The sequence below is a fragment of the Triturus cristatus genome, chromosome 5_1 (assembly GCF_964204655.1).
Source record: "Triturus cristatus chromosome 5_1, aTriCri1.1, whole genome shotgun sequence".
NCBI classification, from domain to species: Eukaryota; Metazoa; Chordata; class Amphibia; order Caudata; family Salamandridae; genus Triturus; species Triturus cristatus.
Window position 1 is genome coordinate 961,603,674 of NC_140587.1, and position 27,602 is coordinate 961,631,275.

The 27,602-nt window shown below is 47.3% G+C and overlaps 1 protein-coding gene across 1 annotated transcript in view; it reads left to right on the top strand.

Moving 5' to 3' along the window:
- Positions 1 to 27,602, top strand: part of LOC146832731 (myb-related transcription factor, partner of profilin-like) — a 485,536-nt gene that overhangs the window by 176,345 nt on the left and 281,589 nt on the right. Inside the window, exon 4 of the mRNA XM_085604175.1 lies at positions 23,903 to 23,993. Within this exon, the coding sequence (XP_085460301.1) occupies positions 23,903 to 23,993 (91 nt within the window). The remainder of the gene's footprint in view (positions 1 to 23,902; positions 23,994 to 27,602) is intronic.

Sequence of the window (27,602 nt, forward strand, 5' to 3'; positions counted from 1 at the left end):
TGGGGTTGTGGAGAGGTGTGATCAGCCATGGCATGTTGGGATAGCCAGCGTCCCCTACATGGGAAGCACATGGACATCGTTAGAACAGGAGAAGCGGTCGTGCTGGTAGTCTATGCAAAATACAGGACAGACAGACTGTACCCACCAACAACACATGCTCGTTCGTTGCGCAGCTGCGTCATCATTTCAGGCACCCTGCTACGCCTCATGATGTAGGCATCGTGTGCTGATCCTGGAAAACGAGCACAGACATGTGAAATCACCATGTTGGACAGACACACCACAAGGGCATTGATGGAGTGGTAGTGCTTGCGATTCCGGTACGCTACCTCCTGTGCCTGTGGTGGTACCAAAGCAACATGTGTCCCATCTATGGACCCAATGACATGGGGCATCCCTCCCAGGGCATAGAATCCACGCTTGACCCCAGTCAACATTTCTGGGGTAGGAAAATGTATGAAGTCATCCAGGTGAATCAACATGGCCTCTAAGAAATCATGCAGCACACGGCAGAACATGCTCTGCGACATGCCACCAACATGAGCTATGGTATTTTGAAAGGTACCCGTGGCTAGAAAATGTAGGGCTGCCATTACCTTCAGCTTGGGTGTCAGTGCCGTAGGATACCTGTGCAGCAGTTGCAGGTGTGGTGCCAGTCTCGCCGTCAACTCCAGAATCAACCGTTGGGGAAAGCGGTAGCACCGGATACGATCATTCTCCCGCATGGCAGCCAAGTCCGGAATTGCTCGGGGAAGAGGCGGCGCTCTGCAGTAATTTGGAAGAGACAAGGAAGAGTGAGTGCACCACAACAACAAATAATTTGTACTGAGCACATGTTAATCTGTCTATACACATATGCTACATACGGAGTCAGGTATGTGCCACATGCCCTGGACACGTATGGCTGGCAGGTGACACTCCTACCAAGACCCAGCTACACACGGAGATTGAGAACCTCCACATGCCATGGCATGGGATTAGCTGTGTCCCAGTGCAATTGAACAGCCAGACGCAAGACAGGAGTGACATACACCCACACATCAGCAGAAGTAGGATGTCCATTGCAGAGACTGGTAGCAGAACACTCGAGCCACAGGTCACATGACATTACACTAGGACAGCCCACACACCTTGCCATGAAGGTGCACATGTCATGACTCACCATACATTCATAGAGAGGATGCAGACATGTCCTTGTTACGCTACTCCGTGTCCCATGCATACATATGCACCTCACATCCGATACCACATGTGGCATGGTGTGCGGAACAGTGTGCAATGTCAATCTACACACAGACACATGTTGGTTGCTGCAACAGCTGCAGCTTTTGAGGGTGCTCCAACATCAACCTAATGGGAAACCCCCACACATACATGACATAGTCACATCATGCACCGTGGGTAGTGACAAGTCAGGTGTGGTAACCCCTGTACCGGGCATCAGGGGACACTTCCGTGTGTTGGTGTCCGTGTCATGCCAGTGTCGGTCATCCCAAGTGTGCAGTACGACATGCACACATGTCAAAGGAGTCAAGGGCATGCCTGGCACACATTGCACTGTCACACATTACATCTGTACACATCTCATCATACATCTGGTGCCTTCTCGACTCAGGAGTAATGTGCCACATCACAGCCTGTCACACCTGTGCCCCACACATGTAGTACTGCCCAGACAATGCCTTGATGTCCATCCATGGACAAGTATGTCCGCCCTATTCCTTCCTGTGTGCTGCCTGTCACCACTGTGATGTGTGAAAACCGCCGTACTGCTGCTAAGAGGGCCTGTGTACTTTCCCATATCACTATGGGAGTGCTGCCGTATGTGTACCCATAGTGATGGTGAGCGTACAGGCATGTGTACGGTCAGTAAGTACGCATACGCGAGAACACCCATAGTGGTACGGCCCGTACACACGCCTGTACGTTCACTATCACTATGGGTGCCCTCGCGTATGCGTACTCGTACTGGTACGGCCCGTACACACGCCTGTACGCTCACTATCACTACGAGTACGCATACGTGAGGACACCCATAGTGATAGTGAACGTACAGGCGTGTGTACGGGCCGTACCAGTACGAGTACGCATACGCGAGAACACCCATAGTGGTACGGCCCGTACACACGCCGGTACGTTCACTATCACTATGGGTGTACTCGTAGTGATAGTGAGCGTACAGGCGTGTGTACGGGCCGTACCAGTACGAGTACGCATACGCGAGGACACCCATGGTGATAGTGAACGTACGCACGCGTGTACGGGCCGTTGCTATGCATTTGGGGTGCCCTAGGGGCCCGGAACGCACCGTACCTGTGGGTGAAGCTCTAGTTTACATAGGGGACACATGAGGGACAAGTATTAAGGCCTACATGCATGCTGGTTGTCATGGAGACCAAGTTAAAAGTTTGAATTTGTTCTGGAAGGTGCACAGCAGAAGTCAGTTGGAATGAATCTACTTTGTTGCAATGTGTTTGTGGGGTTGACATCATGCTGAAGAAAAAAACACAATGAGAACCCACTGACTGTGCTAGGTTTGAAGGGATTGGAGGAAACATAGGATGCAAATGTGAGTGACCAATCACTCTGTACTCCTGTGCATGAAACAGGACAGCAAGGCAGATATAAGACAGCCAGGTCCCATGAGGGAGCACTTGCCTGCACATATTTCCAATCTACCACACTGCTGCTGCTCGTGATTCCCTGGAACCATGTCAAGGTCTGTGGAGAGGTCACAGCCATTCACCCTGGAGGAGAACCTGGCATTGCTGGATGTGATCCTCCCACAGTACCCCCTGCTGTATGGGCGACCAGGGTATCAGGTGAGTGCAGAGCTACTAGCACAGACTGTGTCCCTTTTTTTGTGACTGTGACTTCTGCCATTGTGTCCAGGTGTGACACACATGCTATGTACTGTAGGGGGGGTCCCGGGGGGGATGCCTGATGTCTGCCAGCAGTGCCCAGAGACAGGAGGGGTGTGTGCAGAGGCCTCCCAGCAGTGCCCAGAGACAGGAGGGGTGGGTGCCTATCACTCCCAGCAGTGCCCAGAGACAGGAGGGGTGGGTGCCTATCACTCCCAGCAGTGCCCAGAGACTGGAGGGGTGGGTGCCTATCACTCCCAGCAGTGCCCAGAGGCAGGAGGGGTGGGTGCAGAGGCCTCCCAGCAGTGCCCAGAGACAGGAGGGGTGGGTGCCTATCACTCCCAGCAGTGCCCAGAGGCAGGAGGGGTGTGTGCAGAGGCCTCCCAGCAGTGCCCAGAGTCAGGAGGGGTGTGTGCAGAGTCCTCCCAGCAGTGCCCAGAGACAGGAGGGGTGGGTGTGATGCACAGTGTGAGCCTTGATAATTGATTGTGTCTTTGCCCTCATTCCACCTGTGTACTTTCACTGGCACGTACTGCTTTTGCCCTTCCCCAGAGGAGTGTGTCCCTATGGCAAAGGTGCAATGCGTTGGCTGCATGACATGCCTTGTTGTAACCAGCTAATTTGTTCCCATATGTGTCTCTGTGACATGTTGCAGGTGTATTGATGTAGTGTCACTTGTTCATCCTCACAGGTAGGCGCCTCTGCCAAGGAGCAGATCTGGCTGACCGCCGTCAGTGCCGTGAGGAGTGCGGATAGTCGGAGGCGGAGCCTGTCCCAGGTGAGGAAACGCTGGCAGGATATCCGGTGCTGGACGCGGAGGATCGCACGGGTCCTGCTGGGGGACTCACCTGAGAGCCATAAGAACCGCGGGCGCCTCCGTCTCTCCCACATCCACAAGCGTGTGCTGGCGGTGGTATTTCCAGACTTGGACAGGCGCTTACAGGAGATGCAGCAGCAGGAAGGGGGTAGGTACATGTGTGTTTGTTGTGTTTCACCAGCATTTGTAAGTGCACTGTTCCATGGATGCACTGCCAGGGTTTAATGGTGCTGTGCAGATCCTGTTACCCACAGTATTGCAGTGCTCTCCTGCCTCCCTTTCCCTCCTTGCAATGTGTTCCCTGGTCTGTGTGAAGTCACTCTGTCACAAGGTTATGTAGCCTGGCACCTTCTCCACGTGTACAATGCCTGCAGCATCATGTGTGGGGGTGGTGTGTAACATGTTTTGGGACCTTGCCTGTGCCCTGTCCAGTTCTGGTCTTGTGGATTCAATGTCAGTTGGCACTAATGCTGAGTCCAGACATGGGAGTTAGTCTCTCAAGTGTGAGGCCTTACAGCACGCATGTCCTATGTGGTGGCCTGTGACATGATGTGCATGAGTGTGCGGTACGCATAGTGCGGGGATGGTAGCGTGTGTTGGAGTCATTCCCATTCAGGAGCATGGAGTTGTGTGGCCACCACTGTCCCCAGGGGCATATTTTCCTAGGTATCATGTGTGTAATCTGAATATGTTGACAATCTCTGTGTCTACAGCATAGGTTGTGCTCTGTGCCATTGTCCCCTGGCCAAATGTATATTGACGTGAAATGTAGTACAAGTGTCCACTGTACAGACTGACCTGATTTTCCTTGTTCATACTCACGGTGGAGATTGCCTGTGTGTCTTGTTACAATCATCTGATGATGCCCATTTGTACATGATTATTTGGACAGGCGCACCTTGGGTATTTTGTGTGCAACCTTGATTTGTTGCATCCCATGTGTATTTCACCCAGACTAAGGGATGTAAGTGCTTTCTGTGTCTCCAAATAATAATCTCATGTAGGGGGTGGGTGGTGCGGCCATGGCCTTCATGTCACAACCTGATATCTCCTTGCTAGGACTGGCCAGTGTGTGATGTTTGTCTGGACATGCACTCAAGGTGCAGTGGGCCAGTCATGGTGGGCATGTTTTCAGTTTAACCTATGCTGCATGTGCCTCTTGTTCCTGGATCTGGTCCCTGCTCATCCCTATTTCCTGCCATGCTGTGTGGTGCAGATGCAGTGCTGGATTGTCCCCAGGGCCGTGCTCCTCAGTCAAGAATTCCATTCCATCTCCTTTGCTATTGTGTCATGCTCTCCATAGTTTTTCGGTGGCATGGTGGGTCAAAAAACTGTGTATTGCATGCCCTACATATGTACCTTGTTTTGTAGATGTAACTCTTCTTTTGTTTCAGGCTATGCACTGTGACCTATGTAGATTGGACTCATGTGACATATGTATACAGGTGTATGATTAATTTCTGTCTCTTCACCCTGCCCACAGCATCGTCGGGGGACACGGAGGGAGACATGGGCACAGACGGAGCAGAGGGACCGAGCACCAGTGCCAGCGGTGACATCGGGGCTGGCACATCAAGTGGGACTGAGGCGGAGGAGAGTGAAGCCGGGGACCTGTCGACTGGCACAACAGAGTATGAAGCTGACGGGTCCGAGGATGATCTCTCCGAGTGGGCGGCGGCTGCACCAGCAGCTGACAGCGGCACTACATCTCGCCCCGCCCACTCCATTGCCATCAGCCGCCTCCCACTTGCTCGTGTCCCTTCCCAACGTCCCCAGTCACCACATGTCTCCTTCCTGCCAGGCACCGCACCCCCTGCCCCTGTCTCCACTGCTGCCGCCAATACCGAGTCTGTGGACATCCAGCGGCAGTTGCAGGTTGGTCAGGCTGCGATCCTTAATGTCCTCCATGGCCACAGCCAGGTCCTCAACAACATGGAGGCATACTTGGAGGGCATTCATTCATCGCAGGCTGACCAACGCAGCTTGCTGAGGTCGATAGACTCGACACTGACTGCAGCAGTGGGTCTCCTGCAGCGCTACGTCCCACCCCCTACCCCTGCCCCATCCACACTTCCCACTCCCATGCCTGTCCCACGTACACCCAGACATCAGCATGCGCCCACCACAACACACACAGGCACCACACCAGCAGGGAAGGTCCACCGCACACCTCCTGACACGCACACACAGGGTGAAGTAGGCACACCAACTGGGTCGGGGGGCAAACGTGTGACACGCAGCCAGAGTGGGAGTCCACATTCCACCCAATCCACTCCCTCCAAATCCCCTCCCCTCAGCTCTCCTGGCCACATCTCCCCCAAAGACTCCTTCATGGCCACTCTGTCCCTGAGCCCCACAGTGACGCCACCACGCAAGCGGTCAAGGAAGTCCTCGGTCAGGGTGGTTGATTCCCCCCCCCTGTCTACACCCTCCCCCAGTGGCGCTGCGACCTATCCCTCTGACCCCCCCCCCTCCTTGGGGCCTGTGGTTCGTTCGGGTGCAGGGGATTCCCTGGCGGACCTGGCTGAGGTGTGCAGCGAGCTCCTGGCCTCCACCTTTGGCCCTGCCCCACCCCCTGTGGTGGAGTCCTCCATCCCTGCACCCACGACGCCTACCCTTCACCCTCCTGTCCCTGCGGTGCCTGTTTCTCCCCCCCCACATGATGCCCTCACCCCTGTGGAAGACAACGGAATGTAACTGTGCAGGCAAGCTAGGGGACACGCATCCCACTGTGTCCCCCATCCAGCTGTGACTTCTGGACTGCCCTATGGGCTTTGTAAATATTGAACTTTCTACGAACATACAATTTTTGATCTTGCTGATTAAAGCCATTTTTGTTTCCTTTGAACACTACTGCTTTTCTGATATTGCTGTTGGTGGGGCTGCTACATGATTTTGGGTGGTGATCATGTGTTGGTTGTGTGGGAAATGTAGTAGTGTGCTGGTCATAGGGGGGACCCTGGGATCTGTGTGCCATCACACGGTGTTAGCTAGGTTTCTGTGTTCATGTAAGCAGTTGCTGCATGATGAAATTGTCCAAAGGTGTATTCCTTCCTCTGTGTACCCTGCCATCTTCCCTGCAGGGTGTTCCCAATATTTAGCGCAGAGCTGTGTGTACATTAGCTGGGTGTGTGACGGACTCCTTCTACTTTGCACATGCATGCTGAGCGATGTCTCCACCTGCATCATTCGTGGCATTCTTGGTAGTCATTGTACTTGTGTATGTGGACTATTGACATGACTTCATGTGTACATGTTTACTTTTCTGCGCTATGCATGCGTATACTCCCAGCCTCGCACACATGTGGTACATGTACTGCAGGGTCTTTGTGCACCTGACTGAAATTTGTGGGCATGGTATCTGTGGCTACTCCACCCTTTGCGTTTCGTGGGCACTGCTGTGTGTGTTCGGCACACACCCCTCCTGTCTCTGGGCATTGCTGGGAGGACTCTGCACACACCCCTCCTGACTCTGGGCACTGGTGGGAGGACTCTGCACACACCCCTCCTGACTCTGGGCACTGCTGGGCGGCCTCTGCACCCACCCCTCCTGTCTCTGGGCACTGCTGGGAGGACTCTGCACACACCCCTCCTGACTCTGGGCACTGGTGGGAGGACTCTGCACACACCCCTCCTGACTCTGGGCACTGCTGGGCGGCCTCTCCACCCACCCCTCCTGTCTCTAGGCACTTCTGGGAGGACTCTGCACACACCCCTCCTGACTCTGGGCACTGCTGGGAGGCCTCTGCACACACCCCTCCTGCCTCTGGGCACTGCTGGGAGTGATAGGCACACACCCCTCCTGTCTCTGGGCACTGCTGGGAGGACTCTGCACACACCCCTCCTGACTCTGGGCACTGCTGGGAGGCCTCTGCACACACCCCTCCTGTCTCTGGGCACTGCTGGGAGGACTCTGCACCCACCCCTCCTGACTCTGGGCACTGCTGGGAGGCCTCTGCACACACCCCTCATGCCTCTGGGCACTGCTGGGAGTGATAGGCACACACCCCTCCTGTCTCTGGGCACTGCTGGGAGGACTCTGCACACACCCCTCCTGACTCTGGGCACTGCTGGGAGGCCTCTGCACACACCCCTCCTGACTCTGGGCACTGCTGGGAGTGATTGGCACACACCCCTCCTATTTAACAATATGTACGCTTAGTCCATACACGTGTGTGGGTTCGCTCCATGGGGGTACGGGTCGTACTTACACTGTTGGGGTGGGGGGTACGCTCCATACGTCTGCGGGTGAGGGTACGGGTCGTACTTACACTGTTGGGGTGGGGGTACGCTCCATACGTACGCGGGTGAGGGTATGGGTCGTACTTACACTGTTGGGGTGGGGGGTACGCTCCATGCATACGCGGGTGGGGGGACGCGTCGTACGTACAATGTTGGCATGGGGGGTACGCTCCTTGCATACGCGGGTGGGGGTACGTGTCGTACTTACACTGTTGGGGTGGGGGTACGCTCCATACGTATGCGGGTGAGGGTACGGGTCATACATACACGGTTGGGGTGGGGGTACGATCCGTACATACACTGTTGGGGTGGGGGTACGCTCCATACGTACGCGGGTGAGGGTACGGGTCGTACATACATGGTTGGGGTGGGGGTACGGTCCGTACATACACTGTTGGGGTGGGGGTACGCTCCATACGTACGCGGGTGAGGGTACGGGTCGTACATACACGGTTGGGGTGGGGGTACGGTCCGTACATACACTGTTGGGGTGGGGGGTACGCTCCTTGCATACGCGGGTGGGGGTACGTGTCGTACTTACACTGTTGGCATGGGGGGTACGCTCCTTGCATACGCGGGTGGGGGTACGTGTCGTACTTACACTGTTGGGGTGGGGGGTACGCTCCTTGCATACGCGGGTGGGGGTACGTGTCGTGCGTACAATGTTGGCATGGGGGGTACGCTCCTTGCATACGCGGGTGGGGGCACGGGTCATACTTACACTGTTGGGGTGGGGGGTATGCTCCATACGTACGCGGGTGGGAGTACGTGTCGTACTTACACTGTTGGCATGGGGGGTACGCTCCTTGCATACGCGGGTGGGGGTACGTGTCGTACTTACACTGTTGGGGTGGGGGGTACGCTCCTTGCATACGCGGGTGGGGGTACGTGTCGTACTTACACTGTTGGGGTGGGGGGTACGCTCCTTGCATACGCGGGTGGGGGTACGTGTCGTACTTACACTGTTGGGGTTGGGGGTATGCTCCATGCATACGGGGTGGGGGTACGGTCCGTACATATCCGTCCCCACGCTATGTGATGCTTGTGCGGGCCGTACCCAGGCCTTTGCCACGTGGGTACGAGCCGTCCCGCCATTGTTGGGGTGACGTAGGTGTGGGCGTGGTACGACTCGTACCCACGCTCTTAAGGCGTGGGTACGGGACGTACCTGTCTGGTTGTGTTGCCGGTTTGCGTCGTCAAGAACTTCCGTTGTGGCGGTCGCTGGCTTAGCTGCACACGCCCCCACCTCCTCGTTGTGACCAGGGCCTGAGGGTCAGGTATGTCCAGGGCATGTGTGCTGTGTGACTTTGGTGGGGGTTTTGTGGCCTGCCCTGGTCCTGCCACCCCCCCCCCTTTCCCCCCTCCCTTTGTTGTTCTGACCTTCTGCGGCGTCTGCGTCGGAACCTGTAGAGGAGGTCGACTGCTATGAGGGCCGGGATGACACGTAGGTTCGGGTTCATGTCTGTCCGTCGCGTACGGGTACTCCTTGTTCGCATCGTCCTGTCTGTCCGTCGCGTACCGGTACTCCTTATTCGCGTCGTCCTGATTTCCCGGCAGTTTTTGGCAGCCGGAAAATATTCACCGTGCGGGATGACGTCGGTGCGAATCGTAATTCCTGGTTCGTGAATGGCAGGCTGCGTGCATCCCGACGTCACGTCGGCGCTTTCCCGGATCGCATTTGTACGTTTATTTTCGTCGGTCGGGGTTTTGTATGATTCGTACGGAAATGGTGTTTCCGTGCGAATCGTAATTCCATGTTTGTATATTTTGACGACTGGGGACGCGTCGGACGGAGAATATGCTCCGTCCGACGGTTCGTACCCGGTTTTTACAGGATCGTGATCGGCACCTCAGTGTTGTGACGAGGTCTTGCTAAGTCATCCTCCCAGAGGTGGCAAAGATGAACCAAAGAGATGTCTGCCTGTTCCCTAATAGCTTTGTATAGCCATGTGATGAGATTTCGACCTCCCCCCATGAAGTATAGAGTATGTATCACTGCATGGGTAGGCAGGTCTTCATCCAGTGCTCCCCATAATGATCTGAGTGCCACCGGCAATTGCCCATATGATTTGACTTTATAAACTGCAACAGTACTTCATAGTACTGAATGTACTGCTATAGTACGTACAGCAGGTGTTATTTCTAGGTTTGCAAGTACACATCCACAGTGGGGTGATGTGCACACGACCTTTTTCAATGGTGTTGTGAAATGGTAATTACAGGTATTGGGATGTCCTTAAATGTTGCAGTGCTCCAAAGGCTGCTTGTAAAGGAGTCCCAATAAGCAGCCGGATTTATTTTTTGGTGAGGCAAGTATCTGCCACATCTTAAGTATCTGCAATCACTTTGAAAGTTAAAGTGCTCTAGAAAAACTTTAATGCCACATTCCTTTAGAGTACAACTGAAAACTTGTTTCTTTCTACAGGTTTACATCCACAGATTGCATGCTAATGCAAAAAAGAAATTTTCACCTCCTATATTCCAAAAACGTTACATGAAAAATTGATATTGACTTAAACTTTCACATTTTTCTTCCCTTATTTATTTTGAATCCTTCTACCTTCTGCATGCCTCTTCTGTATATAGACTACTCTAAATCACATGCCTGTCTTATTCTCTCTTTTTTGAAATCATATCCCTGCAACCTAACAAGATATATTAATTCCATCAACCATTTCCTTCTCACACAACTCCATCAAATGATCAGACCTAAATCATTAATGTAAAAAAAGGAAACTAGAGTTAATGCATGGAATGTTTGTTTTGAGGGCACAAGACTAATTCCAATAACCAATGGATTAACCACTAACTTTGGGCTCCTGGGTAGTGCTCTACTCACTGTAAAGTTCTTCAATGTCTTGTCAGGAGTAGCAAGTGCTATATAAATACAATTTCAATTCAATTCAATTTCAATACAACAACATGCTACAGTACAGAGAGCCTCTCTTTAAACACAAAGCATCTATAATCAATATGCAAAGAATCCCTTTTTAATTGTTTTCATAGTATGCAGATATCTTTCCATTCCATGCAGAGGTCGCCTCTTTGAAAAGAGTACTTCTCTTTTGTAATAAATGTAGCTCGCCTCTTTTTACCTGAGACTGTTTATTTAGAAACGCCTCTGAACTTGATAGTGGGGCTCTTATGGTGATGATCTAACCCCCTGTGCATGGCCAGCTCTTTCCTCCTGATTTACGGATTGTGGGTGGCCCACCGCTCTGCAGAAGCTTTGTACTGGAAAGATGGGTTCACAGGTGGGATGGGAACAAGCTGATGAAACGTGTTTGTTGGGAATAGGAAGGGCACCAGTGCCATGAGTTGGGATTTGTCTTATGGCAAAGCATGTTGTGCCTCTCTATTTATACTAAGATCTGAAGGAAGTAAAGATTATAATTTGACTTAATTTAAACTGTTTATTAGAGCTGTGAAAAGCACAAACTACATGTAATCAAAGGCATATCTCTCCACAGCCCCCACATCTCCCCACTATCCCATTTCTCCTTTCTCTCAAAATGTTTTGATAGTTCCTATTTATTTTTCCACATCTGTTGCCGTATCTAATGTCATAGATGTCACAAATGTGCACAGCCCCTCTCTCAACAGCAGCCTGAGTATCTCTCCAAAGTCCCTGCATCTCTTCACTTCCCCATCGCTCCTCAACTCTTTCATCTCTTCACTGTCTCCTTTCTCCACATCTCTTCTCTGCCCCATGTCATCTCTTCACTGCCTTCTCTCGTACTGGCATCTCTTCACTTCCCAATCCCTCCACAACCCCTGCATCACTTTGCTGCCTTGATTCTGCACGGCAATTGCAACTTTACACTGTTTTGTCCCTCTGCAGCCTCTGCACCTCTTCACTGCATACTGCCTCCATAACTACTGCAATCCTTGCTGTCCCATCTCTCCATAGGCTCTACATCTCTTTGTACCCTGATTTCTCTACAGGCCCTGCATCTCTTCACTTACATATTCTGCACAACCTCTCCAGATCGTGGCTGTCCTTTCTATCCTCATCTTCTTCTTCTCTTCACTGCCATATCTCTCCGCTGCCCCAGCTTCTTTCTATAAGACCCATTAATTGCTCCACAGTCTACCCATCTCTTCACTTGCCTATTGCTACCAAAGACCCTGCTTCTCTTCACTGATTCTTTTCACCATAGCCCTTGCATCTCTACACTGTCACATCTCTCTACAACATAACAACAATTCACTGCCTTGTCTCTCCATAGCTTATGCATCGCTGTTGGAAACAGGGTTACTGGTTGAGGGGGTTGAAACCCTACTCAAGCAGCAACCACAATTTCTGTTAGGTTGAAGTTACAAGCACAAATTAACCTGTGCTTAACCCTGTGATAATGTGGCATGAAGCTGTTAGGCTTAACTTAAAGACAATGTGTAAAGTCAGGTATTTGTCACGCTGCAGCGGTTCAGAAGTGGATATGCGAGGAGCTGCATCTCCCTGTGTTGGTTTTGCCCACAAGACCACAGCTGTGGTGGCACAGCACCTTCTGGCCCACTTCCAAGAGTCTGGTACTGGGGTGGCACAGCAGACAGAGTCCAGGTGGTTGGAGCCTTTTCTGTCCCTGAGGCTCTGATCATGAGGCCAGCCAGCTAGCCCCCGGAGTCACGCCAGTGGTCCTGGAATCAAGATGGAGGTCCAGTCCTTACACTCAGACAGCAGGGCACTGGGGCAACAGAGTAGCAGTCCTTCTTGCAGAGCAGCACAGCAGTCATTCTGAGTCTTCCACAGGTTCAGAGGTGTACTGAGGAGTTGGGTCTGAAGGTCCTCTATTTATACCTGGTGCCCACTTTGAAGTAGGAGGAAGTTTCTGAGGTTTTCAACCCCAGATGGTTTGGAAATTCCTGCTACTGTGCCTTGGCCCCAGCATGTCTTGTGTCAAACTCTTTGTGAGTGTGCTCAGGCAGAGCCTTTGTGATGTGCATGTGGGGTAGGGGACAGCTCCTCCCCCTCACCAAGCCAGGGATGGCCCATCCTGCCGACACCTAGGCTCCTTTGGCTTACTGTGTTGGAGCAATACACAAAGACCAACTACCATCTACACCAAGTCATGTGACCCAGGATACAGGCTGCAGATACTAAATGGGTGGGCCAAAAAAAATGGCATATTTCTAAAAATGCCATTTTCAGATGTGTGACTTAAAATTCAACTTTACCATTAAAGAAGATTTTAACTTACATTTCTTTAGACACCAAACTCAACTGTCCTACCTGCTTGAAAGTTATCACTTATTAAATGTAATGAGCTAAGCCAATGTTATCCTATGGGAGAGGCAGGCCTTGCAGTAGTGAAAAACGAATTTTAAAGTTTTTCACTACCATAACACATAAAAGTTAAAAGTACATGTCCAGCTTTTTAAATACACTGTGCCGTGTCCTATGAACTATTTATTGTAGGCCATGGTGGAAATTTCACTCCACTTGTGGAACTGGTGGAATCTGGTGTCTCCACATTACTCTTTTAATACAGAGTTCTAGCCAAATTCTGCCAATTGCCGTGTGGAGGATATGATTCCTACTGCAAGACTGCAGAAATGTGAGCTGGAGAGAGTGAGTGTTATTTGGCATCCCCTAGCTCAATTTCCGGTTGCTAGAAGAACTTCCAGTGAGATTTTCTGATGCGAGCCGTCACAGGTGTGGCCGGAGGGCTGCTTATCGAGTACATTTTTTTTACGTGAGCGGCAGCATAATCATCTCAAATAGACGCACACTCTTGAGCACCGTATGGTTCAGTTTCCACTGATTTTCAGCAGGAACGCCATACCAGCATAAATTGCACACACAGGCTGACATAGCAGGCCTGTGACACATTTAAAAGGCTACTTAAATGGGTGGCACGATGAGTGCTGGAGGTCCACTGGTAGCATGTTCGTTTACTGGCCCTAGGCACTGGTAGCACCACTTTACTAGAGACTTACAAGTAAATTAAATATGCCAATTGGGTGTAGACCAATTTTACCATGTTTAAAGGAGAGGTCATATGCATGTTAGCACTGATTAGCAGTCTACAGTACATATAGTCCTAAGGCAAACAAAAACGGGTTCAGAAAACAGGAGGGTGAAGGCCAAAAAAATGAGGATGACCCTGCAAAAGGGCCAAGTCCAACATGCGCTTATGCATTTCTATACAAAATCTGAAACTCTTAACTGTCTTATCTCTCCACAGCTCCTACATCTGTTAACTACCCCATCGTTCTACAACAGTCTCTGTATCACATTGCTACCCCATTTCTCCACACTCCAAGCATATCTCCATAGTCCCCATAACTTTCTCAGAGCCCCTGCCTCCTTCACTGTCACATCCCTCCACAGCCCCTGCATCTCTTCACTGCTCCGTCTCATGGGTCATCAGCTGTAGTATTAGTATTCGAATAAGGTGGTGCGGTGCAGTTATCAACATGCTTAAAATATGTAAACAATATCACTAATATGTTTATTCATTGTATTTCTAAAGCATTACATAGGTGGGGCATCTCTCTCTCTATATATATATATATATTTTTTATTAGGAATTTAATATAATTCCTAATAAAAATAGAAACAGATGAAGCGTCTTCATCAATTCCTTCGAAAATCACCCGTAAACGTACTATGATGACAAGATCATGTTTAACATGGGTGCTACTTTTCATAGTATTTGTCAATGATTACTTAAATATATGAAAACAAATAATCTATACAAATCTGATATAAAATGTCAAAAAAAGGCAAATTCAATTGTAAATTTAAGTTTATCACCAAATGTGCATATTTGAATCCTGCCAGATATTCAAGGGCGTGGTTTGCCTTAAAGGTATTGGAATGCCAAAAAAGCGCATGTTGATCAGCACTCCCAACCTCCTCTTTATCCCTTTTCCACCGCGGAAAGGGTAGGAGATAGATACCTTGCAGGGTGGAAAGGGGAATAGACCACTCACAGATATGGTGGGGCTGCCAGAAATGGGCTTCCTCAATTACGTAAATATGTTCGCCCAGCAGAGAAAAAAAGTGCACTTGCACAAGATACTCAATTCCCCCTCTGCTGAGTTCTTGTCTAAGGAAGTCACATGGCATGCCCAGAAGTGTGCCTGGAAACCTGCGCCTGGTGCAGATTTACTGCTGGGAATGTTTGTCACTTTGGGGGGGGGCGGGGGAGGGGGGGGGGAGAAAACTATAAATACACTCCAATGGAGCCATAGGTCTCCGTCCTCATTTTTACAACACAAGAACTAGTTGGAGCAAAAGGATGGTATCAGCATCAAGGGAACAGGTACTTCCGGTGTCAATGCAATGTTAACAACTACTAATGAAATGCAATAAGTACTACATATATTATTCAACCTCAACGATGGTGAAAATTGTACATAGATCAGTTCACAAAATAAAATAGTGGTCATAACAAGCTGGCACTCAATGTGCGACCACTTGTTGGGACCACTATTATACTATGAACTGGCCTTCAGACTTTCAGTTTTCCCTGTCTCTTCCTCCTTTATTCTTCCTCCTTTGGAGTTACTCCCCTACTCCGTTAGCAGGATGTAGCATCTTTTTATTCTACTGCCTTATCCAGAAGCAGAGTTCAAAGGACAAATTATTGAATTCAGTGTCTCTCCTCTGGCCCTCAGCCTGACCAAACGTCTTGACCCCACATCAGAGAAGATATGGTATATTGCACAATGCACATGTGTGTGTTGGGCCTAACAATGACAAACTGTGCCTTTCACAAACATAAAAAATGGTTCTGCAATGGCAATGGGCTCAGATTGGCTTAAAGTTGTACCCGCCATCACATTTCCATGTTGAGAAGAAACCGGGAAACATCATTTACAACGCGGGGATTATATCGCGATGCCATTACATCGCGGTTTTTACAACGCAAGTCGCTACAACGACTTGCGCTAGATGGCGCTCTAGGACAAGGAATAGTATAATTTACTATCCAACACCTTCCCTACTGTATGTAGACTGGAGTTGGAATAGTAAATTATACTACTCCTTGTCCTATTCCTTGTCCTAGAGCGCCATCTAGCGCAAGTCGTTGTAACGACTTGCGTTGTCAAAACCGCGATGTAATGTACCGCGATGTAAATGTATGCGTTGTAACGTCATACATCCAAACCCTTAGCAAGCACCATTCTGACAGCCTTGCTTCTTGAGTCTTCAAAATATTCGATTGGATATCAATCTTCCTGACTCTGATTTTGACAGATCGTTACTGAAACGAGGATAATCATAGCACACTTCCCCCAAAATATATGAACAGCCATACATTTCTAGGAAAATGTAAAAATACAGTTAAAGGCGAATTTAATGTAATCCAAATGAGCGAAATAGAAAATAAGAATGAAAAAGCCAAAATGGTTTCGGTTTTGTAGCAATTATATTTCTCTTCTCCCTGCATTTGCGGCAAGATTTGTTTTTTTTCTCCCTAAATATCCTTTTCCTTTCAATCAATCATAAATGAATTTGGTTAAATTAAAATGGAACTAGAGAAAGTTACTCTTGCCTGGTTAAATTGTCTAAAATTTTCTGCGCTACTGTCCCTAAGATAATATTTCCAAACTTAGGCGGTATGGGCACCCCAGTGTTTCGTTTTAATGGTTGAACATTCCTCTCTGTGTACATTAGGCAATTCCCCTCGGTTCAATTTGTGCTGGAAAGGTTTTGCGAGAACGATTCCACACAAGCCCTGAGCGGGAAGCGTCAAGGGGGGAGGTTAAATAGATGCCACAGAAATGACAGTCAGCTATTAATATTATGGCATCAACGTCAACTCTCTCATTTAGCAACTGTTTTCTGAGGGAGCACAGTGAAGAGGCCGCATATATCCATGGGACCAGTGCATACGCATCACGCGGTTCAGAGCTTCCTAAACTGGGACTGCTCATTTCAGGATTTCAAGACATTTCGCAGAGTATGCAAATATAGCCAGGGCTTTCATGATGCTTATTTTTCATCCTGATCCTGCATATGTTTACTAACGGGATATCAAGCCTACCGAACATCAGCTGCAGACATGCATGATTCCATGGGGCTGTGACCTCGCTAGCAGCCATTACAGAACCAGGCGCACCTTTTTTAAGGGGTAAACACTTGTGCATGTGACCTGAAATTTCAGCTAAAGCTAACTTGCCAATTTTTCCATTTCCGCACTGGTATCAGACTGGGTGCTGCATTTCTTATTATGGTTTCATAGAGTGAACTGCGATCAGGAGGTATTATTTATGAGCCCTTGCGTCACATTTACACCACCGTTGCGTCACTTTTTGTGACACTGCTGCGGCGTAACTAAGGCGCCGCATTGCTCCATATTTACGAAGTGATGCATCTAGGTAGATGTGCCACCTTGTAAAGCCCTGAGCTACATTATAACTGCGTCAGGTATAATGTATGCAGGGGCTTATTTATGAGCCCTTGCGTCACATTTACACCACAGTTGCGTCACTTTTTGTGACACTGCTGCGGCGTAACTAATGCGCCACCTTGCTCCATATTTACGAAGTGACGCATCTAGGTAGATGTGACACTTTGTAAAGCCCTGCGCTACATTATACCTGCGTCAGGTATTATGTATGCAGGGGCTTATTTATGAGCACTTGCGTCACATTTACGCCTCCGTTGCGTCACTTTTTGTGATGATGCGGCAGCGTAAATAATGCACCAAGTTGCTCCCTATTTATGAAGTGACACATCTAGGCAGTAACGTCACTTTGTATAGGCCTGCGCTACATTAGACCTGTGTCAGGTATAATGTATGCAGGGTGGGCGTACCCCGCATAAAAGCCTTGTAAAAGTCACGCATTGAAATCTGTTAGATTTCAGTGCGCCAAATCCTTACACCTGCCGCATAGCAGCTGTGAGGGTGATGCAGTGCTATAATCATAGCCCTTGCCCCTGCATTGCTAGAGCTGCGTCATGCTTTCGACACAATTCCAGCAATGCATCAGTTTTGCGCCGACAGGTATCTGTCATTCCTTGCGACATGATGCGTCATACAGTAAATATGACGCATCAATGGTGTTGCAAGGAGGGCGCATTGAGAAGTGCCACATTGCTGCTTTGTCGCAGCGATGCAACACTTCTCATAAATAAGGTCCATAAGATTTAGTACATATATGTCCTGCATAATTCGCAAGAGCCGAAACCATGCCAAAACTTCAAACTATTTTCATGAGATAAATATATATACAATTCATCTAAAACTCATTTACAGGTTACCCTCATAATCTGGCAAAGATCCAGTCCAACTGGACCAACATTGGACACCCGTGCATGTAATGCAATCCTTGTCCAAGCCTTTGTGCGCAGATCACAGAATCTAATGCAAAAATCTAAATTTTGAATGGGACTGGATGGTCGATCCAAATTTATGAAATATAGAAAATGTGAATTCTAGAAATTTCTAGATTAGGATGTTTTTAATCACACAAGTGCTATATTCAAAATAGTCTGATCAAATCACCTTCTGTTCTTTTCAGTATCTAGAACAAACTACATGAAGTTGGGATGATGCATACCACAAATTTGCTAGGGCAGTTTCTGCGGTCAACTCATTTTCACGCTTAGTTACTCATTACGAGTTTGCTGGATATATTGTCCGAAAATGTTGCCCTGGGTTTGGTCGGAAATCCCACTATTTGGTTTTATCTGGCAACATTACAGTGCTGTTACATTTTAATGAAGTTTGAATGAGTTTGCACACCAGATTTCCATAGATTTTTATAGTTGTCTCCTTGTAAAATCTGCATGAGGAAACACCTTAAAATGCAGAATAGATGCAAATCTTTTAATATTGTGATAGTGCACAAACAGTGTTTGCGCCAGATCCCGGTATTTCCTGCTAATTCTTTCATTTAGTAAGTGTACACGCACTCGTCTTGCAAGCGAATCACATTTTTCCCCCAAAACCTATCAACAGGATTGACTTTTGTTGTTGCTTTTGAGGCAATAAAGTGTATTGTATGCATAAGGCAAGGTAAACAAATTATCCTCCAACTATTGGTGATCAAAAAGGTATGTAGAAGTTAAAATGTGAGTAGTAAGGCAATTCTTTTCCCATACTCCTCATTGGAGTAGACTGAAACCTTGGGCTATGTTTTCCAAGTAATTGGCCCACGCAGTGAAACTTAGGGCCAGATTTACTAACATTTTGTGCAATGGTTGCACCATTTTTGTGATGCATCGATGATGCAAAATGCTAGTAGATATTTGCAAAGTCACACAAGGGGCAGTTTGCTCTTTGTAAAAAAAATAAGGCAATGCTGTGATTTGAGCTGCATTGCTTTACATTTCACTCTGGGAAGCATTCCATGGGTAGAACATGGGCGTTTCCATGCATCCACCCATGGATTTCACATGAACCCCAATTTACAAAGGTTTGTAAACATGAGATTGTGTAAAATTGCAAGATCTCCCAGAGTATGGCGCAACAAGGAAACAAATATTTTTTTCTCCTCGTTATTTCCTCTTTCTGTGTGTGATGCAATCTGCAGCACACATAGAGGAAAATGCTTGAGAGATTGTTCCTGTGCGGGAAGGTATCCCTTCCTGCACAGAAACAATTCTGCTTGTAAACTAGGCACCCTTGACCTGTGGTGCAACGGGGCCTGCGTTGGCACTAGGTTGCCTAAGAGAGAGCAAACATGCACCATATTTTAGTAGATATGGCACATTTTTGCTTTCTCCCTTCCACGCAACGCAGCACAGCAGGTTGCCTTTCTGCACTGTGTTGCGTGAAAGGTTGATAAATCTGACCCTTAATATTGGGGCCCAGCTGCTCTGCACCATTGTTTGGCCCACCTAAAGTGCCTTTGGCCACAGAAATGGTTGGTAGCTCAGGAGTGTGCTTTTTAAATAACTTTTCAGTCTTTATTCTATTGCCATTCATCTCGTTGAGAATACGGCATGCAGCCAAAGTGCTAGACCTGTTCTACACTGTAAACAATTCCGAAAACATTTGTTTTATTGTAAAGCTTCCCTGGAGTCAGAAGAGCTGCTTATACATGGCTACCTGTCAAAATAAGGACCTATGGAGAGATGGACATGAACGACAATAATAATGCGGCATCAAACAGAGCAATGACGCATCAGTGAATAGTATGTCACTGGTGACCTCTCCGTTTTAGGTCTGGAATAGGGCAAGACCTTTCGTTGTTCTAAAAATATAATAGATGGATAGTGGGGTTTGGGTCATGCTCCTTCATCAACTTGCTATCTTTGGTTCAGAACCTTTCAGCTGTTAGCTTGAGACATTGTCAATCACATCTTTGATCAACCCACATCCGTCTTTTGCTATCACCAGTTTACTATTGAATGTTTGGTTGTATAAAGATGCATTTTATATCTAATAATAACAGTCAGTGCCTGATTACAATCTGCGCGGATGGTATACTCCATCATAAACGTGACGGATATCCGGTCCTCTGTATTACAAGTGCCATAGGATATAATGGAATTGTAATGCGGCGGACGGGATATCCGTCACGTTTATAAAAGACTATCCAATTCACCACAATCGTAATCAGGCCCTCAGTCACCACACATTCAATTATTTTTATAAAACAGGCCTTGGGTACAGATAATATTTTTATTTAGCTACAATAGACTATTTTTAATATTGTAGTCAGAACCAGTGTGCAAGCCTGACTTTGAAATGGCAACCCTTTACAATTGTTACTTTTGACTGGCTATCTTGAGGTCAACTGTCTGAGCTTCATAGTTTCTGTTCTAGGTAGGCACACTTTTGCTTGCTTATGAGGTATTATACTGGAATTTTGAGTCTTGAACTATTGTGATAAAACAAAGATCATAGCAAAAAATATTGATGGGTCAAAATGTCAACAAGGTAAGTATGCGTTCACTATACTTAACACCACATTTATGAACCATAACAATGTGTATACATCTTTAAGATACATAGGTGTGAAGTTAGAAATCATAACTCTAACATTTGTGACGGCTGTATTATGACTGTTTAATGATGTGCTTTATTTTATATAAAAGTGGCAGGATCACATATAATTTTTGACTGAACTATTAAGGTATTTGTTGCAAATGGGTTCCGCCTTTCCAGTTCTCTAGAATATTTGCTTTTGGTCATCTGGTTTTTGGACCTTTGATGTGGGTGAGTCTTCCTACCTGAGTCTCACTCACGGTAATTGAATGAAAATTGGACTGTGCGTGTTTACCGCAGTGTCTGCCTTTTAAGGTAAGGTCGTAGTGACATGGCTTGAGTAGCCTGGTAGCTGCACACAGGTAATACGCCTGCGACAGTTTTAAACTGTAAATTCCACCTTTCATAATAACCCAATTTCATAGGCCTAAACCTTGCTTTTAAGTATTAATAAGCCACTCCTAGGCAGGTCCTATTGCCCATAAAGGCAAGATGCACTATATTTAAAAGTAGGACATGTACAATATAGACACGTCCTTAGAGTGAAATATCCCCAAAAGCTATTATCACTGTAGCAAGGCTGGCTGCTTCCATAGGGAAACACTGGGCCACGTTGTTACATTTATTAAATGCTAAATTCGGATTGGTAACAGCTAGGGAAACAATTCAAGAACTCATTTTAATAGAAACTTAAAATCCAACCAATTGGTTAAAACAGATTTTAATCTACTATTTTGGAAGTTACACTTTGAGAGAGTCGTCATTTTCCTGTACAAAAACAAAAGCCCTTTCTGCCAGTGTTCAGTGTCACATGAGTGCTGATGGCTTCCCTGTAGTGAGATGTGTGCTGCTCTCAGACAGTGGACAAAGGGCCGTGGGTGGTGGGACAGGAGTTTTCCTTGACCGGATGGCCTGGGGTTGTGCTCAGTAATTTGATTAACTTCAATGGAACCTACCTGTCACAGGTAGATGTAGCTGACACCTGTGAATGCCCCTCTCTCCCACTCTATTGTTCTGCTAGTCAGCTTGGCACCAAACCCATTGTGAGGGGGAGTAGCCCCATTGCTGGTTTAGAGTGACCAAAGAAGATGGTTTCTCATTTCCTTGGCCACAGGTCTAGTTGGGCAGATACACTCTCACAGGGGGATGATGTGTTTTGCCATACTGTAATGTCCCAGAATCCTGTGCAAGAACATTTGGACAGGAGTGGAGGGATGAGGTGTCATCCTAGGATTGGCCAGGGTTGCCTAGCATCTAGAACTTTCTAACCATCCCTGAACAAGGGAGAGACAGAGAGCAAGACTCTTGACGTGGACGGCAATGACACCAGAATCATTGACAGCTGGACATAGAAGCCACCTGATACTCCTGATGGACTAGGGACTGTGCCTATAACTGATCTCCAGGTCCACATCTGTCTCTCCAAGGCTTGTGGTGCTGGCCCTCTTATGCCCCCTAAAGAACCAGATGGGAGAAGACCTGGACTCCACTTCCACTCTTGGTGCCCTGCAAGACAGCTGGGAGGCCATGGGAACTGGGGAGCGCAAGTAGTGGGGAGTCAGGCGCAGAGAGCTATTAAAGCCAGCTCCCCACAAAGTGTGCCCTTTGGAGGACAAGGGGCATGCTAAAATGCTCCTGGTACTAAAGCTAACCAACAGGAGAACAATGAGCCTATGATGGTCAGAATTGGCCCAATGGGGCCTGAGATATTCATTGTTAAAGATTATGAGCTTTGACCCCTGCTTGAGAAAACGAGCGCTGGAGTGCATGGAGCGCCACAGCAATTTTGAAGGATACATCTGTGATGGGCCACAGTCTGGGATTTGATGCATCTTTATTGACCATTTAGTTAGGGGGAGAGGATATTCCTGGTGTCCCTCCCCCAAATTTGGAGTTGCCCCCAGGGGACTTATTTCCCTGGTGGCTGATGCAACATTGGAGATGGCCCGATGCCTGAATGAGGTGCCACCTCTCTGCTCCCGTGCCTATCACTATGGGGTGCGGGGGTGGCCCTGCGCTGCAGAGACCTACCCATGTAATAGAGCTCACTCACTACCATGCTGACATTAGAAAATGGTGGCCTGACGGATAGCTAGCTGCTGTAGCAAAAAGTGGGCTTCTTGTGCTGTCCCACTGCCTTACCTTGCACCTGGGTGCCTGGTGGCCAATGGCAACCGGGAGTTTAAAAGGGAATCAGATACAAAGACACAGGCTGCAAGGACACCTTGAAAGAGAAGGTAGCGGGAGACCTGCTACTAACATATTCACTACTCAGGCAGAAGGAGCACTGCATAATCCCCTGCAAGGGATTTGTTTGTGTTGCCTGTTTCTTCGTGATGCTCTAAGTAGAGGAAGGGGCACAACCAACATATTTTTAAAGGGCTGTGGTAGACTGCGGGAGATGTTGCAGCCCTCCACAACTGATTTAGGAAATGAATCCTATGTCTTTCAGGTCCTGGGACGCATGACCTGAGAAGTTTCACCATATTTTAGGTATTCATACAGTTGGTGCTTGGTGCCCCTCAGCTGGGCATTGCAGGGACCTCTAGTGGTTGGTTCTATGGTTGGATTATGTGGTCTGGATTGGTAACAAATATGATTCTAACACTTCTTTAATGTTATTTTAATTGTAAATACTTTATTGACAATTTCGGTAATGAACATTACAACACATATATTTTTAATGCTGCATTGAAATGTCATTATTCAGTCCATTGGGTAAATTGGCAATTCCTAATATGTGATTATTGTTTTCATTGATGTGGTGACCCCTTGCCAAAGTTAATAGGCTTGCCTTACATATTGCTGTGGTGACCCCTTGGCAAAGCCAATAGGCCTACTTTATTTAAAATGACACCCTTTTATATTGTGATGTTGCATCTGGCATAGGTGGAGGGGTATTGTGATTATGTGGGTCATGACTCACTAGGGGTCAAATGTGGTTTGAGAATGTCACCCAAGGTATTGCCTTCTTCCTGATGTATACATTTGTAAATTAATGTGTGGTGTTTAATAGCATGTGTAATAACAATAATTTTCCCTTTCAAAGAAAAGGAATGACTGTTAATTTATTGACTGTTTTTGTGTGCCAGTGAATTGGAATTACTCACCCACACCACCTCCCCTGAGTAGGCCCTGGACTGGTCTGCTTTGCTACCCTGAGAAGTCAAGTGCTACAACAAGGTACGTGGTTCCCAATACAGAGACAATTATGGGAATGCTACTTGTGCAGACCTCACATACTGCCGAACTAATAACCCAAATTTCAACAGTAGTGCTAGCTTCATAAAATCCTATTTTGAAAACATGATTCTGGAGGTGGTAATGTGTGAAAAGAATGTTTGTGCATTTTTGTTGAGAGGCATTTTGTAGTGATGATGTGCTGCATTGTTGCAATGTGATTTTGGTTTTCTTGTACTGCAGTTGTGTTGTGTTTTTGACTCTCTTGTTATTTTGTGTTTTTTTATACTGTAATTTGTAATTTCTTTATTTTTATTTATTTGGAAAGTTTTATATAGCGCTGGCTAGTCCTGGAGGTATCAGAGCGCTTTACATGAGGATCAGCGAGTTACAGGTTACAAAATTACATAGCCAAGTGTGGACATAGGAGAAAAACATGAGATTACACAATAATATGAGTTATTAGCGCGTACACACTTCTTAAGGAGAGTGAAAGGTAGAGGCGGAATGGTAAGCAGGGGTAAGGAATGCAGGAGGAAGACACAACGGGGAGACAAGGAAGACTATGTCTGATGTCAGGCTGGGTAGGTGTTGGCCAAGGTAAGAACCAGAGCCAATCTCCTCTAAAGCTGCATAGGGCAGCTCCACAGGGCATCAGCCAAAGTTGCCCGGCACCGCGGCAAGTACAGACAGTGTTGAATTCCGCCCAGGGGGCATTGTCAAAGTTCCATCGAGAGCGCTGTTCACTGTGTTACTGGGAAGCGCCGTCTGCCTCATCCTCCAGCTCACACCAGGTCAGGAGTGGTGAAAAGGAGAGGTGGAAGGAACAGTTCCAAAGTCTGCAGATCTTCCCCATTCCCAGTAGCAGTAGTGAGTGTTGGGTATTAGAGTAGGATACCAGTGGTAACATTTTATGCTCATCTCTAGTAGCGCTGATGGTTATAACAATTGGTGAATGGTGACAAATTGGTATTTTTCACTGTGGAATGGTAATAAGTAATTTTCAGAAGGCACCACGATTTTAGTTTTATGAAAGGTGGAACTGCAGATTTTTCTCACGGAGCTCCTGCATACACGATGGTCCGACTGAGTATTCTTTCTCATCTCATGGCTTCCCCATTCCCCACTTCCCCTCAGGTTGTTTTCCCACCGAGAGTGTTGCTGTGAGCACAGAAGTGGAGGTAGGCAGAGACACGGGCTGGAGGATGGTTACAGGAGGCAAAAGAAGAAACCAGCCTTAATCAAACTACTTAAAAAATCCCTCGACTGATAAGCAGCGGGCGCCATATTGAGGCCAGGCAAGTCCTGCCTGGGCACACACGTTGAGATCAGGCAGTTCTTATCTGGGTGCCCCTGCTGCACATCTCAGCCCCCCAGTCCCCTAAGCTTCATTTATAAGCTTTATTGCCCCGCAGGCTGACCTCTTCGCTGAAAGGGGGCCGCTCGTGCTGGCAATCTGTGAATTTTTGCTGACAGTGATCACGAGGCTTCAGGCGGCCGCAAACCGCAGCACAGTTAATCTGCCTCTTGCTCTCCCAGTTCCTCAATTTCTCCTTGCAGTTCACCTCCGCTATTCTCGATCAGCAGGGGAGGTCCATATTGCAGGTTGGGGGAAACTGCGGGTGCCACGGCAAATAACAAAGGGCGTCACAGGCTCCGCCGCCATTTGGTAGGTCGCGCAGCTCCTCTGCTTGCGCTCCAGGTTTGCTGGATGACCTAATTCTGGCACCGCTCGCCTTCCCCAACTGGTACCTCTTTCGCCGCATGGTTCCCCTCAAATTACGCTCCCATTTGGAGACGATAACTATCAATATAAGCACTACAAGCAGCTCTTGGGCTCCGGAACCGAGGTGACTACCGTCCACCGGCTGTCTGGCCCGCTCTTTTTGACGCACCCAGGCTGTCGCTGCTCAACTGCGGACGTTCGTGTTAGAAATGTAGTTCCCCATTGAACTTGAAAAAGGCACCAGATTGAAAACTATTTTGGAGCGCCACAACGAGCAGTTAGCAGCGAGCACCGCAGCCTGCCAGCGAGCATGCAGTGGATCCGCGAGTGAGGGCCATGTGCGAGGGCGGGGGCACATGGTAATGTTATTTTGCTGTGTGTGTCTTATTGTGTTATATTCTGTTGATTAATTTAAAAATGTCAATAAATGCTACTACATTTCCAGCAAAAAACACCCAATGTCTGGAAAATTTCTGTGACAAGCAACCATGTGACACGATCTAAGGTTGTAAAATAGTGCTTCTCCAGCTCTTCAATTATTTGGCACACAGGTAAGCACAATACTGTGGCAGAAATGCAGTCTTAATTTAGGCCTCCCAGTACTTGCTTTATTCGCTATGGCCCTACAAGTGTAACTTCATTCTTCATATTGATTTTGCTCTGAATATGCCATTCCATTAGTCCTTAATGTTTTGCCTGCAGGCTGTACTCAGTTACTGCCCAAGCATATTCCACCATTTATTTCCATTTCTACGTGTCACATCTGTCCTTGATAACAAAGTTGGCTTACTGGGACTGTAAAAAGCCTGAGTCTGTTTTATATGGCTACGCATAACTTGCATAATTCGGTGTAACTTAATCACATGAAATTGCCCAAACATTTAGTGAGATTACACAGAATTGCATGAGAAGAGTGATTCTGTATTTGGTGTTATTTTCTTAGTTCACTAATACCCCCAACGCCCTAAATGGATGCAAAGATTCATTTCATTTTGGTACAAGAAATAGATGTAAATGCAACAGAACCTGATTAGCAGGTGCGAGAAGCTGCTCACACTCAATAAATGTGCACTTGGGGTAGGATTTTCCACAAAATTATTTTCATCATTTAGTGCTAACTTCCTAGCACAACATGCATTCTTGTGTCCACAGTGGACACGAGTATGCATTTTGCACTAAGAAAATAATGCTAAATGCAACAGAACATAAACAACAACGCTCGCTAAATGAGCTCTTGAGGTATGATTTTTTTTCCTGCAAAATTACTTTTAATTATGTGAGTGGTTTTAATCACATTATTATTGACATTTCTGCATCAAAGAATAATGCAGGGTTACCAAAATTACTCAAACTATTCCAGCATTATTGAAGTTGTGCCCTGGCCTACTATTTTCCTAGAATACTGTCATCCCTTGTCATTTGTCTCCACCCATTTGGATGTGTATTGTTGTTTACATTGGTTGTTCTCAGTACCCCAACATCAGTCATTATGTTGTTACTCTGAGTTAGCTCACCACAAAGACATTTTAAGACCCATCCCATCACCAATTTTAGATCTGGAGACAATTTTTGATAGATGGCAAGGATACCTTCGTTAAAGTTCACTGTTTGTTTAGATGTGATTAAAACACACAAGAGAGCTCCTTTGCCATTTAAAATCTTTTTTCTCATAAAAACAAAATCAAGAATATATTTTCATATTTGTCCTGTTTTGTTTTCTTTAGGAAATGGAGATCAGTTGCAAAAACATATTCATTATAGTCTTGTGTATTTTTCTATTCAATAGAATTAATCACAACATTTTAAAGAAGTCTCAGCATGCATATTACTGTGCTAGTCCAATGCTTAAAGACTTTGTGTGGAAATGGCGAAAGACTTTGTCCCTT